Source organism: Monodon monoceros, unplaced genomic scaffold (assembly GCF_005190385.1).
Source record: "Monodon monoceros isolate NGI ecotype Baffin Bay Population unplaced genomic scaffold, NGI_Narwhal_1 Super_Scaffold_2, whole genome shotgun sequence".
In the NCBI taxonomy this organism is placed as follows: domain Eukaryota; kingdom Metazoa; phylum Chordata; class Mammalia; order Artiodactyla; family Monodontidae; genus Monodon; species Monodon monoceros.
The window spans coordinates 49,470,458-49,485,662 of record NW_021703776.1 but is presented as its reverse complement, the minus strand read 5'-3'; the positions used below and the strand labels follow the sequence as shown (position 1 = coordinate 49,485,662).

General features: G+C 37.4%; 1 protein-coding gene across 4 annotated transcripts in view; it reads right to left on the bottom strand.

The window, feature by feature from the left end:
* PEX1 (peroxisomal biogenesis factor 1) overlaps positions 1-15,205 on the bottom strand; it is a 73,102-nt gene that overhangs the window by 40,201 nt on the left and 17,696 nt on the right. For all 4 annotated transcript variants that reach the window (XR_003795219.1, XM_029233385.1, XM_029233384.1 and 1 more), the window contains exons 7-10: positions 6,976-7,099; positions 6,641-6,744; positions 5,655-5,737; positions 4,150-4,282 (exon numbers count right to left, since the gene is read on the bottom strand). Coding sequence is in view for 3 of the 4 variants with exons in the window: in XM_029233385.1 (XP_029089218.1) it covers positions 4,150-4,282; positions 5,655-5,737; positions 6,641-6,744; positions 6,976-7,099 (444 nt within the window). In the remaining variant the exon portion in view is untranslated. The remainder of the gene's footprint in view (positions 1-4,149; positions 4,283-5,654; positions 5,738-6,640; positions 6,745-6,975; positions 7,100-15,205) is intronic.

Sequence of the window (15,205 nt, the reverse complement as noted above, 5' to 3'; positions counted from 1 at the left end):
TGGTTATAAAATAACATTTAAAAAATACGAAATAATTGTAAATACTTAGTAGAGAAAGGTAAAAAAAAACCTGTAATGGGGCTTCCCTGGTGGCGCAGTGGTTGAGAGTCCTCCTGCCGATGCAGGGGACACGGGTTCGTGCCCCGGTCAAGGAAGATCCCACATGCCGCAGAGCGGCTGTGCCGCTGAGCCTGCGCGTCCAGAGCCTGTGCTCCGCAGCGGGAGAGGCCACAGCAGTGAGAGGCCCGCGTACCACACAAAAAATAAATAAATAAAAAATTTTAAAAAATCTGTAATCGTCCCACATCACAGAATTACTGTCAACTGTTTTGCTATATCATCCTTCCAGACACTCAACACACATTTTATGCAAATTTATGAACATGGGATTACAGTATTCCTGAGGGTTTATAATAAATCATTGTCCTCTTTATCAACAGATATAGAGCTGCATCAGCTCCCTAGTACAATACCACTGTGAGGATGTACTGGACCATAATGTGTTTATCAAAACCCTTCCTGCTGTATATTTATGCTACTCCCACTTTTTAACTATTATAAGTAAAGCTAAACTAAATATCCATACATATATGTTTACTTATTTGTCAGATTATACCTTCAGAATAAATTTCTAGAAGTGTAATTACTACATCAAAAGGTATACATATTTAAATTTTGCTAAACATTGCTATAAGTGCCCCTTAGAAGACTGAACGCTGTTAGGTTTTTTTTTGGATTCTGTGTTCATTTTATTTTTTATAGCATCTTTATTGGAGTATAATTGCTTTACAATGCTGTGTTAGTTTCTGCTTTTTAACAAAGTGAATCAGCTCTATGTATACATATATCCCCATATCTCTTCCCTCTTGCATCTCCCTCCCTTACACCCTCCCTATCCCACCCCTCTAGGTGGTCACAAAACACCGAGCTGATCTCCCTGTGCTATGCGGCTGCTTCCCACTAGCTATTTATTTTACACTTGGTAGTGTATATATGTCCATGACACTCTCTCACTTGGTTCCAGCTTACCCTTCTCCCTCCCCATGTCCTCAAGTCCATTCTCTATGTCTGCCACTGTTAGGTTTTTGTAATTCTTTTTGCGGTATACGGGCCTCTCACTGTTGTGGCCTCTCCCTTTGTAAAGCAGAGGCTCCGGACGCGCAGGCACAGCGGCCATGGCTCACGGGCACAGCCGCTCCGTGGCATGTGGGATCTTCCTAGACTGGGGCATGCACCCGTGTCCCCTGCATTGGCAGGCGGACTCTCAACCACTGCGCCACTGGGGAAGCCCTATAATTCTTTTAATATAGGTTTCCTCCCTCAATCTACTACTATTTCTTTCCTTTTTTTCCCCCTAATAAATTTATTTTTGGCTGCGTTGGGTCTTCGTTGCTGCGTGTGGGCTTTCTCTAGTTGCAGCAAGGAGGGGCTACTCTTCATTGTGGTGCATAGGCTTCTCACTGTGGTGGCTTCTCTTGTTGCGAAGCAGGGGCTCTAGGCATGCAGGCTTCAGTAGTTGTGCAATGCGGGCTTAGCAGTTGTGGCTCACGGGCTCTAGAGCGCAGACTCAGTAGTTGTGGTGCACAGGCTTAGTTGCTCTGTGGCATGTGGGATCTTCCTGGACTAGGGCTTGAACCCGTGTCCCCTGCATTGGCGGGTGGATTCTTAACCATTGTGCCACCAGGGAAGTCCAATCTACTATTTCTTACCATTGTTGCTTTGTCTAGCTTTAACACCCCTGTACCAGCTGTAATATTTTGCTTTTCATTACTGTGAACTGGAAAAAACAGCCAAGCTTATTGTGCAAAGTCTGAAATTTAGCAGGCATTCAACAATACTACCATCATTATAGTTTACAGAACTGCATTTATAATTAAAGTCACTGGACCCCAAAGAATAAAGAAATTAGGGGTGCTGGTGTATAGGCCCCACCTGTCACTTTTTGCTGAATCAGAGTGCCTTTTCTCTCACTCAAAGTAATTCACATTTGTATAGCACCTTTCATATATATTATTTCTCTTAAGTGAGGTTAATCCTAAAAGGCAGGTTAAGAAGCTGAAAACTGCCTGAGGTCACAGCCAGTAAGTATATAACAAAGGTGGGACTCAAATTCAGGTCTTCTACTTGCTCTTTCTATTAATCACGCTACCTCTATGTGAGAAGGAGGAACTCTGGTTTCTGAATCAGTAGGATATTGTTTTTCAAAATAAATATTCTACCACGATGATATATTTTGAAATTTGACACAGGTCATCTAGAAAACATGTAGAGTAGTTGCTATATTTTACCAGCCTTGCATACCTGGAATAAATCCTACTTGATTGTGGTATATAATTCTTTTAATATATTGGTTGATTTGATTTGCTCATCTCTTGTTGATGATTTTTGCATCTATGTTCATGAGAGATATTAGTCTGTAGTTTTCTTGTAATGCCTCTGTCTGGTTTGTTATTATGTAATGCTGGCCTCACAGAATGAGTTAGGAAGTATTTCCTCTGCTTCTATCCTCTGAAAGAGACTGTAGAGAATTGGTATAATTTTTTCCTTGAGGGTTTGGTAGAATTCACCAGTGAACCCATCTGGGCCTGGTGCTTTCTGTTTTGGAAGTTATTAATTACTGATTCAACGACTTTAATAGATATAGGCCTTTTTATATTGTCCATGTCTTCTTCTGTGAGTTCTGGCAGACTCCTTGTGTCTTTCAAGGAATTGGTCTATTCATCTAGGTTATCGAATTTTTAGGCACAGAGTTGTTTATTACTATTACTACTTTATTATCCTTTCAATGTCCATGGGATCTGTATTCATATCCACTTTTTCATTTCTTATATTAGTAATTTGTATCCTCTTTTTTTTTCTTAGCCTGGATAGAGGCTTATCAATTTTACTGACCGTTTCAAAGAACCAGCTTTTGGCTTCACTGATTTTCTCTACTGATTTCCTGTTTTCAATTCATTGATTTCTGCTCTAATTCTTATTATTTCTTTTCTTCTGCTTACATAGGATTTAATTTGTTCTTCTTTTTCTAGCTTCCTAAAGTGAAAATTTAGATTATTGGAGTAGTTGCTATATTTTAAGTAAGAATCAAAAGAGAGCAACTGGGCTAGTAAGAGGAAAAAAAAGTTATGATACTACAGTTAAAAGTGAATAGAAATGAAAAAGCCTTATAATTTTGAATTGAAAAAAAGCACGAAGACTCACAAAGACCACACCGTAGCCCTGGAAAAACTACTGCATTGGTAGAGAATAAAACTGTAAGCCCCTTAAAAGGGCAGGGAAGCTCTCGTAAGACTGACAAAGATTAAAACAAAAGAAGATACAAATCACCAAAAACAGGAAATGGGACATCAAAAGAGATTCTGCATCTATTAACAGCACAGTAAGAGAATGCTACAAACAACTTTATGCTCAAAAACTTGACCAGTTCCTCAAAAACTACAAACTACCAAATGCCTGCCAAAATGAAACAGACAACTAAGGACTTTGAATTTATAAAGAATTTATAAAGAAATCTCTAGGCCCAGATGGTTTCAGTGGAGATGTTACAAAACATTTTAAAGAATTAACATCAATTTTATACAATCTCTTCCAAAAAACAGAACAGGAGGGAACACTTTTCAACTTACTTTACGAGGCCAGTATTACCCTGAGAGCAAATGCAGACAAATGCAGTACAAAAACAGAAAGCTATAGAAAACTATATTGCTCATGAACTTACATGCAAAAATCCTCAACAGAATATTAGCAAACAGAACCCAGCAATGTGTGGGTTGGCCAAAAAGTTCGTTTGGGTTTTTCCATAAGATATTATGGAAAGAATAACAGACCACGACCAAGTGGGATTTATTACAGTTTTGCAAGGCTGGTTGAACATTTGAAAATCAATCAACCTTATTAACACCCTACCAACATCCTAAAAAAGAAAATTCATACAATCATATCAATTGATATAGAAAAAGTGCAGGGAGACCATCACCTTATTCATCACCACATTCCCAATATCTAACAGCAGGCACTCAAAAATATTAGTGAATGAATGAATGCTTTCCATATCTGGTATCAACAACCGTATATAATAGATGATCAAAACCCAAAGAGAAGAATTAAAAACTGCTAATTAGTGAAAATGAGCACATTTTAACCACATACCTTTCCTCCCGTGAGTAAAAGGGCTCCATTTCTAAGTCCTGCCACAAGGGCCATCAGCTGCCGAGACAAAGGGCGTCCTAGGAGGCTATGAGTGATGTGCTCCACGGAGGAGACGCCTAAGGAGTTCACTCCTCTGCAAACATGTAAATTGCATGATAAAACACTGAAACAGGGTAAAATCTAGCTATAAAAAATTCTGAAACTTTTCTTCCCAGGCTACTTAATGAGTTAATAAAAAGAGTAAAATCTTGAGCTTCCCTGGTGGTGCAGTGGTTGAGAGTCCACCTGCCGATGCAGGGGACACGGGTTTGTGCCCCGGTCCGGGAAGATCCCACATGCTGCGGACAGGATAGGCCCGTGAGCCATGGCTGCTAGGCCTGCGCATCCGGAGCCTGTGCTCCACAACGGGAGAGGCCACATCAGTGAGAGGCCCACGTACCGCCAAAAAAAAAAAAAAAAAGTAAAATCTTAAAAATGATCCCTTACTTGAAAGTAAAATGAATTAATGCCAAATCTGAGTCACAGATTTTAAAACTATTTTTATTACTTTCAAACATGTGCAGTAACTAAAAGTTTTGTCCTAATAGGACTCCTTAAGGAATTTGTCTTAATGCATACAAATATCCCCCTGAAAATGATTTCTGGTTTGTCATCAAAAATTATCATAAATGGGTGTTTTTAAAGTGTTAGCATAATTGAAGACTTATTTCCTCCTAAACATCATTTTTGAAATCCAGTTTCAATCTGTAGATTATATAAATATGAACTTTGACCTACTTCCTGACTCTGCCAGTTTATTTCTGAAAATAAATATCATAAATTCCTAAAATTAGTCTGAACTGAAGAGATTTTACTTTATACTTGAATATTATGCCACATTTAAGCATTGTTACTTTATAGTTTAATCCTTTTACTAAAATATTTATAGACTATACTATTGCAGGAAATCAAATCACTACTACTATATCTACTAAAGGCCTCTGTGAAGAATTCTAAGAAGTAATGTTTATGTGAGATTATATTGTATTAAGAGCTAAAGAAATTGAGGAGGTTCTTTTCAGGTTTGTCTTAAAGTTGAGGAAAACACTAATAACCCCAATCAGTACATCAATAAGATAGTGAAGGAATAACTTAATTTGAAATATTTTTAAACATTCAACTAATGTTTTTGGATTTAACTTTTAAAATTAATTTATTAATTTTAAAGGATTATTGTTTTATTCAAGCATGTATGATCCAGGTCATATCTAGTTGGCTCCCTTTTCACAAATCAACTCTCAAAGTAAAATTTCTAATAAGTTTCAGACTTTTAGTTATCTAAGAAGAGAAGGCAAATTACTAAGCCAGGTGTGAAAACAGAAACAATCCTTGAAAAAAATATTTACTACTGCATTAGTAAGACTAGTCAATGATATTAACATCTAATTTAACATTTACACATAAAAGCCCTGGAAAAGATAATGTCAAACGTGTCTAAACATGGTAGTTTGGCCATAACTTCTTACCCCAAGCAGTTCAGCTTTAAAAAAGGAAGAATAAAGTCAATCTCCTCACTGTTTTCTTCTTTTACCATAGGATCCAGAAGGACCTATAGTAGCAAGGAAAAATCAATTTTACATTTCAAAGTTATACCTTTTGCCTGTTTTTCTTGGGTCCCAGGAAACTGAATTGCTGATTCTGTTACACCAGAGAGAAAAGATATATTGTACACGCAAGATTATAACTTAAAATAGCCCTAACAATAATAATTTACTCATCCAAGGAATATAAATATTTACAGTTAACAAGCAGTAAAGAATGTCATCTTCTTAATACAGTTTACAGATATATCTTTATTTGCAATTTTGATTTCTGTCACATTTATTTCTTTTCACAATCTTACATTTGTATCTTCTCTGAATGGTATTCCTTAAATTATATTTCAAAAGTAGACAAATAATGTCTAATTTCAAACCACCGAAATTCTAAATGACTAGAGAATCTTTAATTCTATTAAGGACAAGAGTGAATATCCTAACCAAAACATAATATTCTAAAAGGAGCACTTTAAAAATATTTCTGGAAGAGAAGTTATCTGATAATATTTGTGAAGAGTTGAGAAATAAAGAACTGACAAAACAACATGGGTTGTGCAGCAAAACTGCAAATAAAAATATGAATTAAAAAAATTAAACCTCTAAGCTAAGTTTTCATTTATTTCAGTACTAAAAGATTTTAAAATCATGATGCACTTGCCAGTTAACACGATCAATTCTATTCTTAAAACTTAATTGTGTGGAGGCATCAATTTCAAATTTAGGATAAATCAACAATTTGTTTAGGTAAGTTAAAGAGATTATAGAATAAAATATTTTAAGTCAAGTTATTCCTTACTCTTACCATTCAAGTTTCTAATACACTTTAGGATGCAATGTAACAGGTAAATTCATACTCTAGAATCAATCACATGTGAAAATATTATTTCATTAAATATTCAATAGTATGTCATTACTTGTACTGTCATCTTCTGTAGCAGATTGGTACTCAACAGAAAAAGAGTTTCTTCTTTTTCCTTTTCCCAGGAATGAACTATATTCAGAGAAAACTCCTTCAACCCTATTAAAAGGAAGGTAATAAATGTAGTTAGTACTAAAGCTGAGATGAAATAATTTAAAATTTAAATTTATTTAATTTTAAACAGAGGCATTCTTTGATACATAAAATCTACTGTTTAATTATCATTATTAGGTTTCCTGTTCATACATATCACAAGTTGGAAAAACAATGAAAATTTTTCTGACTTCTTTAATAGAAAAAATATTGAAATAACAAATAAAATATACTCACCATCTTTCATTTCCAACTTAATATATTCTTCCTCTGATACTATCAGAGGAAGTGTGGTAGTAGTAGACTGCTGTAGCCATGAATAGAACACAGTTTTTATGTCTTCTTCACTTATGTCTTTAAGCTGCCAGAGGAAAGGAAAGAACAGTAATGATATTCTAATACATGAACTTAACCTTAACATTCTTATTTTAACACCTTATCTTGCCAATAAAATGATGTTCATAGGCACAGATTTGGGATTTGACATTACAGTATGAGTACAGCACAGCCTGAAGAAACATTTACACAAGTGGCAAAGTTTTAAATGCTCCTTTTCTCTATGCCCAGTGATACACACACCATAATCTAGCTCACTTGATAACCATTCCAGCCCCATTCTCCCTTGCCTCCCTCTACTGTAGAGCAAACTCCACAGTGGGAGAGCAAACTCCTCTACTCCCAGCTTGGAACTGTGTGTGCATGCATCTGGCTGCACTCTGGCCAATGCTTTACAATCAGCAATCCATGGGAAAGCCTTCTCTTCCTAATTAAAAGGTAGAGAAACCTTGCAAGGAGAAGAATTCTGCTTTGTGCCTTTCCTTCTGCTGCCAAGAATGCAGACGTGATACCTATTACTACTGCAAATGTCTTGCATCTAAGAGGAGGAGAGGCAAAGGCTAAAGATGGCAGAAGAAAAAGACCCAAGGAGCCTAGATCATTGGTTACATGGTTTAACCCCGTTGAGCTCCTGCAAACTTCTTTGTGCATGAGAAAAATAAACTTTTTATATGTGTCACTTTTTTTTTCTGTTAATATGGCCGATGTACTCAACAAGTAGAGTGTTAATAAATTGTTCAAAAGGTATTAAGAAATTCTGAGAAAAACACTGCTAATTTTTGATGCTTTTACATTAACATTAAGTTTTAAAAATCTATTTGAAATTAAAAAGGGAATAACAAAAATTCATATATGAAAGATAATATCTGCCTAGGAAAATAAACCTCTATTCTACCATTTCTCAACTGGTCCATTTCTGTTCTCTCTCTTTATTCAGAGTCAAGCTTAGATCCACTGATTAAGCTCAGTTGAGAATATGCTTACCACCAAAAGCAAGCTAAGCTAAGAAAAGGCATCATTTTCCCATTCTTAAAAATCACAGAAATAGTCAGTTACTTCTTTGAATATTATTGTGCAATGGGATTAAAGACCTAAAGGAAGTCATAAAATGAAAATGAAAACTATTTAAAATCAAGACTTTTAGGATCAGAAAGCAACTCATAGTTCCTCTAGAATCAAACATCCTTAAGTCCTAAGTGATATGATCAGCCCAGAGAGACCTTCCAAGGTCATAAAGCTTCCACTGAAGTATGCAACTCAGGACAGGAAAGAAATTCGGTAGTAATATTCCATTCCTGACACCAGAAAAAAACAAAAAAACAATGAGCAGTGGCTAATTATTTTTGTACATAAGACCTAAATTTTGAAAAAAAAAATACCAAGATCAATAACCGAGGTAAAAGCAGAGCTCCTGTAAACTTAAAAAAAGTCAAGAGCCATGGAAGTTCCCTGTTCCAAAGACTTTTATAATATGGTCTACATGTTTAAAGATTTCTTAAGAATATCAAGGTAATATATATAGAAAGCAAAATATCTGACTTTGAAAATCCTGCAGTTATCAAGACAATGTTAAATTTCCTTCACATGTTTTTAAAAAAGATACTGAGCAACTAGACAGAGACAAGATGGTGGAGTAGAAGAACTTGAGCTCACCTTCCTCTCAAGGAAACACCCAAATCACAACTGTTATATAACCATCTACAAAAAAGACTAGAACCTACCAAAAAAGATATTCTATACCCAAAGATAAAGAAGAAGCCACAACGAGATGGTAGGAGGAGTGCTTTGGCAATATACTCAAGTCCCATACCTGCCGGGTAGGTGAGCCACAAACTGGAAAATAATTATATTGCAGAGGTTCTCCCACAGGAGTGAGAGTTCGGAGCCCCATGTCAGGCCGTCCAGCCTGGGTGTCTGGCATTGAGAGGAGGAGCCACCAGAGTACTTGGCTTTGAAGGCCAGTGGGGCTTAAGTGCAGGAGCTCCACAGGACTGGGGGAAACAGAGACTCTACTCTTGGAGGGTGCACACAAGGTTTCACATGCACTGGGACCCAGAGCAAAACAGTGACACCATGGGAACCTGGGCCAGACCCACCTGTGGGTCTTAGAGAGTTTCCTGGGGAGGTGGGGAGTTGGCTGTGGCTCACTGTGGGGGCAAGGACACTGGTGGCAGAGGCCCCAGGGAATATTCATGGCATGAGCTCTCCCAGAGGTCACCTTTTGGCACTGAGACCTGGCCTCACCCAACAGCCTGCAGGCTCCACTGCTGGGACGCCTCAGGCCAAACAACCAACAGGGGGGGAACACAGCCCCACCCATGAGCAGAGAGGCTGCCTAAAGTCTTCCTGAGCCCACAGCCATCTCTAAACACACCTCTTGACACAGCCCTGCCCACTAGAGGCACAAAATCCAGCTCCACCCACCAGGGGGCAGGCACTAGTCCCTCCCACCAGGAAGCCTGCAGAAGCCCCTGGACCAACCTCACCCAGCAGGGGGCAGACACCAGAAACAAGAAGAACTACAATCCTGTAGCCTGAGGAACAGAGACCACAAACACAGAACATTAGAAAATATGACACAGCAGAGAAACCTGTTCCAGACAAAGGAAAAAGATAAAACCCCAGAAGAACAACTAAGTGAAGTGGAGATAGGCAATATACCTGAAAAAGAATTCAGAGTAATGATAGTAAAGATGATCCAAAAACTCAAAAAAAGAATCGAGGCACAGACTGAGAGGGTACAAGAAATGATTAACAAAGATCTAGAAGCTTGAAAAAAACACATAGATGTACAATACAATAACTGAAATGAAAAATACACTAGAAAGAATCAATAGCAGAATAAATGAGGCAGAAGAATGAACAAGTGAGCTGGAAGACAGATTGGAGGAAATCACTGCCACGGAGCAGAATAAAGAAAAAAGAATGAAGAGAAATGAGGACAGTCTAAGGGACCTCTGGGACAACATTAAAAGCACCAACATTCACATTATAGGGGTCCCAGAAGGAGAAGAGAGAAAGGGCCTGAGAAAATATTTGAAGAAAGAATAGCTGAAAACTTCCTTAACTAATGGGAAAGGAAACACTCACTCAAGTCCACAAAGCACAGAGAGTCCCAGGCAGAATAAACCCAAGCAGGAACACACCGAGACACATGTTAATCAAATTGACAAAATTTAAATACAAAGAGAAAATATTAAAAGCAACAAGGGGAAAGCAACAAATAACATACAAGGGCATCCTCATAAGGTTATTAGCTGATTTTTCAGCAGAAACTCTGTAGGCCAGAAGGCAGTGGCACAATATATTTAAAATGATGAAAGGGAAAAACATACAACCAAGAACATTCTACCTAGCAAGGCTCTTGTTCAGATTCTATGGAGAAATCAAAAGCTTTACAGACAAGCAAAAGCTTAGAGAATTCAGCAACACCAAATCAGCTTTACAACAAATGCTCAAGGAACTTCTCTAGATGGAAAAGAAAAGGCCACAACTAGAAACAAGAAAATTATAAATAGGATAGCTCAAAGGTAAAGGCAAACATAGAGCAAAGGTAGGAAATCATCCACATACAAACAGGATACCAAAACCAGCAATCATGAGAAGAGGAGAGCACAAATGCAGCATATTGAAAATACATTTGAAGTTAAGAGACCAGCAACTGAAAACAATCTCGTATATATATACACTGCTATATCAAAACCTCATGGGAGGGCTTCCCTGGTGGCGCAGTGGATGAGAGTCCGCCTGACGATGCAGGGGACACGGGTTCGTGTCCCAGTCCGGGAAGATCCCACATGCCGCCGAGTGGTTAGGCCCATGAGCCATGGCCGCTGAGCCTGCACATCCGGAGCCTGTGCTCCGCAACGGGAGAGGCCACAACAGTGAGAGGCCCGCGTACCGCAAACAACAACAACAACAACAACAACAACAACAACAACAACAAACCCTCATGGGAACTACAAACCAAAAATCTACAATAGATATGCACAAAAAAAGAAAAAGCAATCCAAACACAACACTAAAGATAGCTATCAAATCACACGAGAACAAAAGAGGAAAGGAAGAAAAAAGACCTACAAAAACAAATCCAAAACAATTAACAAAATGGCAATAAGGACATACATATTGACAATTACCTTAAATGTATTGATAAATGGATTAAATGCTCCAACCAAAAGACACAGACTGGCTGAATGGATACAAATACAAGACCTGTATATATGCTGTCTACAAGAGACCCACTTCAGATCTAGGGACACATACAGACTGAAAGTGAGGGGATGGAAAAAGGCATTCCATGCAAATGGAAATCAAAAGAAAGCTGGAGTAGTAATACTCATATCAGACAAAATAGACGTTAAAATAAAGAATGTTACAAGAGACAAAGAAGGACACTACATTAATGATCAAGGGATCAATCCAAGAAGAAGATATAACAATTGTAATTATATATGCACCCAACACAGAAGCACCTCAATACATACGGCAAATAATAATAGCCATAAAAGGAGAAATCGACAGTACCACAATAATAGTGAGGAACTTTAACAACCCACTTTCATCAATGGACAGATCATCCAGACACAAAATCAATAAGGAAACACAGGCCTTAAATGCCACATTAGACCAGATGGACTTAATTGATATTTATAGACCTTCCATCCAAAAGCAGCAGAATACACAATCTTTTCAAGTGCACATGGAACATTCTCCAGGACTGAGCACATGCTGGGACACAAAGCAAGGCTCATTAAATTTAAGAAAACTGAAATCATATCAAGCATCTTTTCCACCACAATGCTATGAGATTAGAAGTTCACTACAAGAAAATAACTGTAAAAAACACAAACACAAGGAGGCTAAACAATATGCTACTAAACAACCAATGGATCACTGAAAAAAAATCGAAGAGGAAATCAAAAAATACCTAGAGACAAATGAAAAAAAAAGCATGACAATCCAAAACCTATGGGACGCAGCAAAAGCAGTTCTAAGAGGGAAGTTTATGGCAATACAATCCTACCTTGGAAACAAGAAAAATCTCAAATAAACTACCTAACGTGACACCTAAAGCAGCTAGAGAAAGAACAACAAACAAAACCCAAAGTCAGTAGAAGGAAAAAAACCATAAAGAGCAGAGCAGAAGTAAGTGAAATAGAGACAAAGAAAACAACAGAAAAGATCAATGAAACTAAAACTGGTTCTTTGAAAAGATAAACAAAAATGATAAGTCTTTAGTCAGACTCATCAAGAAAAAAAAGGAGGGCTCAAATCAATAAAATTAGAAATAAAAAAAAGTTACAGTGGACACCACAGCAATACAAAGGATTGTAAGAGACTACTACAAGCAACTATACACCAATAAAATGGACAACCTAGAAGAAATGGACAAATTCTTAGACAGGTACAATCTTCTAAGACTGAACCAGGAAGAAACAGAAAATATGAACAGACCAACCACAAGCACTGAAATTTAAACTGTGATTTTAAAACTTCCAACAAACAAAAGTTGAGGACCAGATGGCTTCACAGGCAAATTCTATCAAACATTTAGAAAAGAGTTAACACTTATCCTTCTGAAACTATTCCAAAAGGTTGCAGAGGAAGGAACATTCCCAAACTCATTCTATGAGGCCACCATCACCCTCATACCAAAACCAAAGATATCACAAAAAAATAAAATTTCAGGTTAATATCACTGATGAACACAGATGCAATAGTCCTCTACAAAACACTAGCAAACTGAATTCAACAATACATTAAAAGGCTCATACACCATGATCAAGTGGGATTTATCTCAGGGATGTAAGGATTTTTCAATATCCACAAATCAATTAGTGTGACAGACCACATTAACAAATTGAAAAATAAAAAACATATGATCATCTCAAGGGATGCAAAAAAGCTTTTGACAAAATTCAACACCCATGTATGATAAAAACTCTCCAGAAAGTGGGCACAGAGGGAACCTACCTCAAAATAATAAAGGTTATATATGACAAACCCACAGCTAACATCATCATCAATGGTGAAAAGCCAAAAGCATTTCTTCTACGATCAGGAACAAGACACGGATGCCCAGTCTAGCCATTTTTTTTTTTCAACATAGTTCTGAAAGTCCTAGCCATGGCAATCAGAAAAGAAAAAGAAAAGGAATCCAAATTGGAAAAGAAGTAAAACTGTTGCAGAAGACATGATACTATACATAGAAAATCCTAAAGAGGCTACCAGAAAACTACTAGAGCTCACCAATGAATTCGGTAAAGTTGTAGGATACAAAATTAATACACAGAAATCTCTTATTTATATACACTAAAAACAAAAGATCAGAAGGAGAAATTAAGGAAACAATCCCATTTACCATAGGAATACACATACCTAAGGAGACAAAAGACCTCTGTTCTGAAAACTATAAGACACTGATGAAGGAAATCAAAGATGACACAACCAGATGGAAAGATATACCATGTTCTTGGACTGGAAGAGTCAATATTGTCAAAATGACTATACTACCCAAGGAATATACAGATTCAATGCAATCCCTATTAAATTACCAACGGCATTTTTCACAGAAGTAGAACAAAAAATATTTAAATTTTTATGGAAACACAGAAGACCCCAAATAGACAAAGCAATCCTGAGAAAGAAAAACGGAGCTGAAGGAATCAGGCGCCCTGACTTCCGACTATAACACAAAGCTACAATAATCAAAACAGTATGTTACTAGCACAAAACCAGAAATACAGATCAATGGAACAGGATAGAATGTCCAGAAATAAACCCATGCACCTATGGTCAATTAACCTATGACAAAGGAGACAAGAATATACAATGGAGAAAAAACAGTCTCCATAAGTGGTGCTGGGAAAACTAAACAGCTACATATAAAAGAATTAAACTAGACATTCTCTAACACCATACATAAAAATAACGTCAAAATGGGGCTTCCCTGGTGGTGCAGTGGTTAAGAGTCCGCCTGCCGATGCAGGGGACATGGGTTCATGCCCCAGTCTGGGAAGGTCCCACATGCCGCGGAGCGGCTGGGCCCGTAAGCCATGGCCGCAGAGCCTGCGTGTCCAGAGCCTGTGCTCCGCAGTGGGAGAGGCCACAACAGTGAGAGGCCCGCGTACCGCAAAAAAATAAAAAAAGTCAAAATGGATTAAAAAGCTAAATGTAAGATTGGACACTATAAAATTCTTAGAGGAAAACAAAGGGAGAACACTCTCTGACATAAATCGCAGCAATATCTTTTTGAATCTACTTCCTAGAGTAATGAAAATAAAAACAAAAATGGGAGCTAATTAAACTTAAAAGCTTTTGCACAGCAAAGGAAACCATAAACAAAACAAAAAGACAACGCACAGAATGAGAGAAAATATTTGCAAGTGATGCAACCCACAAGGGATTAATGTCCAAAACACACAAACAGTCCATGCAGCTCAATATCAAACAAAAAACAAAAAAACAAAAAAACCCACCAACCCAATCAAAAAATGAGTAGAAAAGATCTAAATAGGCCTTTCTCCGAAGAAGACATACAGGTGGCCAAAAAGTACTTGAAAAGGTGGTCAACATCACTATTAGAGACATGCAAATCAAAATTACAATGAGGTATCACCTCACATTGGTCAGAAGAGCCATCATCAAAAAGTCTACAAACAATGAATGCTGGAGACAGTGTTGAGAAAAGGGAACCCTCCTACACTGTTGGTGTGAATGTAAATTGGTACAACCATTGTGGAGAACATATGAAGGTTCCTTAAAACCTCCAAAAAATAGAACTACCATATGATCCAGCAATCCCACCCACTCCTGGGCATATATCCAGAGAAAACCCTAATTTGAAAAGATACATGCACCCCAATGTTCACTGTAGCACTACTTACAATAGCCAAGACACGGAAGCAACCTAAATGTCCTTTGACAGAGCAATGGATAAAGATGTGATATATATATACAACGGAATATATTTAAAAAGCCATAAAAAAGAATGAAATAATGCCATTGCAGCAACATGGATAGACCTAGAGATTATCGTACTAAGTGAAGTAAGTCAGACAGAGAAAGACAAATATCATATGATATCACTTATATATGGAATCTAATAAAATGATACAAATGAACTTAT